Consider the following 3107-nt stretch of genomic DNA (forward strand, 5'->3'; position numbering starts at 1 on the left):
TCAGAGAGATAGAACATGTTTATATAGCAGAACTATGGTCCACCACCTTGTAGATCTGTTATCAGAGAGATAGAACATGTTTCTATAGCAGAACTATGGTACTCATGATCAGAGCTTCTGTTGCTCCAGACTGTACGACGGAAGCATTTATATTTTACTCGTGATCAGAGCTTCCGTTGTTCCAGACTGTATGACGGAAGCATTTATATTTTACTCGTGATCAGAGCTTCCGTTGCTCCAGACTGTATGACAGAAGCATTTATATTTTACTCATGATCAGAGCTTCCGTTGCTCCAGACTGTACGACGGAAGCATTTATATTTTACTCGTGATCAGAGCTTCCGTTGCTCCAGACTGTACGACGGAAGCATTTATATTTTACTCATGATCAGAGCTTCCGTTGCTCCAGACTGTACGACGGAAGCATTTATATTTGACTCATGATCAGAGCTTCCGTTGCTCCAGACTGTACGACGGAAGCATTTATATTTTACTCATGATCAGAGCTTCCGTTGCTCCAGACTGTACGACGGAAGCATTTATATTTTACTCATGATCAGAGCTTCCGTTGCTCCAGACTGTACGACGGAAGCATTTATATTTTACTCATGATCAGAGCTTCCGTTGCTCCAGACGGAAGCATTTATATTTTACTCGTGATCAGAGCTTCCGTAGCTCCTGACGGAAGCATCCGCTCCCGACAGGTTCAGACACCCTAAAAGAAATGGTGCCCAGGCTACATTTTCCCAGTATGTCCATATATGGTGTTACTCACCCTGACTCCTCCTCCTTGTCTTTGTTCTGGTGGGTCATGTTCAGAACCTTCTCCAGATCCTGAAAAAAACCAAAACACAAACACCACCAAAACAAAACAGCTTTTATAAATGAGCAGCAGACGTACAGCGTAGCTAGCCTGGCTCCAGCCCTGAATCGCTAGCCACGCCCATTAAAAACATAACATGTTCTGGCGATTCAGGTCTGGAGTCTTTCTGCCCACGGCGGCGCTCGTGAGTGTCGTTCGCGGAAATCCGACCGCAGCAGCTGATTGGCCATCGGCCCCGTCACTCAACGGCGTCAGACAACCAACATGGCTGCCCCCCCCCCCCCCCCCACTGCGGTGACTCACGACAGTATATCAATCTGGCTATTAACCCCACGTTCTGACCTGAGATCAGATTCTATAAATGTCTGTTTGAAAATGACAGTTTTCTGAAAAAGCCTATGTTTCTATGTCAGTCGCTCTTCGATTTGTAAAAAAATAGCGGACCTACAAGCTCGTAGCGCGCCACTCGGTGGCGCGCTACGAGCTTGTAGGTCTGCTATTTTTAAATAGCTAAAGCATAACATGATGCTTAAAACACCAAAAGGGGTTTCCGCCCCGAGAATGGGTTAAATCGACGTATGATAAATCCAGTAGAGCTAAATGTCAGGGAGGGACTGTACCCCGTGGACCCCCCCTAAGGACCCCCCCCCGTCCTCTGACAGTAACATGTACCTTAATGTAGGACACATGGACCCCCCCTAAGGACCCCCCACGTCCTCTGACAGTAACATGTACCTTAATGCAGGACACATGGACCCCCCCTAAGGACCCCCCACGTCCTCTGACAGTAACATGTACCTTAATGCAGGACACATGGACCCCCCCTAAGGACCCCCCACGTCCTCTGACAGTAACATGTACCTTAATGTAGGACACATGGACCCCCCCTAAGGACCCCCCCCGTCCTCTGACAGTAACATGTACCTTAATGTAGGACACATGGACCCCCCCTAAGGACCCCCCCCACGTCCTCTGACAGTAACATGTACCTTAATGTAGGACACATGGACCCCCCCTATGGACCCCCCACGTCCTCTGACAGTAACATGTACCTTAATGTAGGACACATGGACCCCCCCTATGGACCCCCCACGTCCTCTGACAGTAACATGTACCTTAATGTAGGACACATGGACCCCCCCTATGGACCCCCCCCGTCCTCTGACAGTAACATGTACCTTAATGTAGGACACATGGACCCCCCCTAAGGACCCCCCACGTCCTCTGACAGTAACATGTACCTTAATGTAGGACACATGGACCCCCCCTAAGGACCCCCCCCACGTCCTCTGACAGTAACATGTACCTTAATGTAGGACACATGGACCCCCCCTAAGGACCCCCCCACGTCCTCTGACAGTAACATGTACCTTAATGTAGGACACATGGACCCCCCCTAAGGACCCCCCCACGTCCTCTGACAGTAACATGTACCTTAATGTAGGACACATGGACCCCCCCTAAGGACCCCCCCACGTCCTCTGACAGTAACATGTACCTTAATGTAGGACACATGGACCCCCCCTAAGGACCCCCCCACGTCCTCTGACAGTAACATGTACCTTAATGTAGGACACATGGACCCCCCCTAAGGACCCCCCCACGTCCTCTGACAGTAACATGTACCTTAATGTAGGACACATGGACCCCCCCTAAGGACCCCCCCACGTCCTCTGACAGTAACATGTACCTTAATGTAGGACACATGGACCCCCCCTAAGGACCCCCCACGTCCTCTGACAGTAACATGTACCTTAATGTAGGACACATGGACCCCCCCTAAGGACCCCCCACGTCCTCTGACAGTAACATGTACCTTAATGTAGGACACATGGACCCCCCCTAAGGACCCCCCACGTCCTCTGACAGTAACATGTACCTTAATGTAGGACACATGGACCCCCCCTAAGGACCCCCCCACGTCCTCTGACAGTAACATGTACCTTAATGTAGGACACATGGACCCCCCCTAAGGACCCCCCCACGTCCTCTGACAGTAACATGTACCTTAATGTAGGACACATGGACCCCCCCTAAGGACCCCCCACGTCCTCTGACAGTAACATGTACCTTAATGTAGGACACATGGACCCCCCCTAAGGACCCCCCACGTCCTCTGACAGTAACATGTACCTTAATGTAGGACACATGGACCCCCCCCTAAGGACCCCCCCACCGTCCTCTGACAGTAACATGTACCTTAATGTAGGACACATGGACCCCCCCTAAGGACCCCCCACGTCCTCTGACAGTAACATGTACCTTAATGTAGGACACATGGACC

General features: G+C 50.7%; 1 protein-coding gene across 1 annotated transcript in view; it reads right to left on the bottom strand.

The window, feature by feature from the left end:
- LOC310872683 (leucine-rich repeat and calponin homology domain-containing protein 2-like) overlaps positions 1-1640 on the bottom strand; it is a 48646-nt gene extending 47006 nt beyond the window's left edge. Inside the window, exons 1-2 of the mRNA XM_083784728.1 lie at positions 1559-1640; positions 776-834 (exon numbers count right to left, since the gene is read on the bottom strand). Coding sequence (XP_083640854.1) covers positions 776-813 — 38 coding nt within the window. The 5' untranslated portion in view covers positions 814-834; positions 1559-1640. The remainder of the gene's footprint in view (positions 1-775; positions 835-1558) is intronic.
- Positions 1641-3107: the final 1467 nt, after the last annotated feature.

This window comes from Protomyctophum parallelum, assembly GCF_964188405.1.
Source record: "Protomyctophum parallelum genome assembly, chromosome: 1".
In the NCBI taxonomy this organism is placed as follows: domain Eukaryota; kingdom Metazoa; phylum Chordata; class Actinopteri; order Myctophiformes; family Myctophidae; genus Protomyctophum; species Protomyctophum parallelum.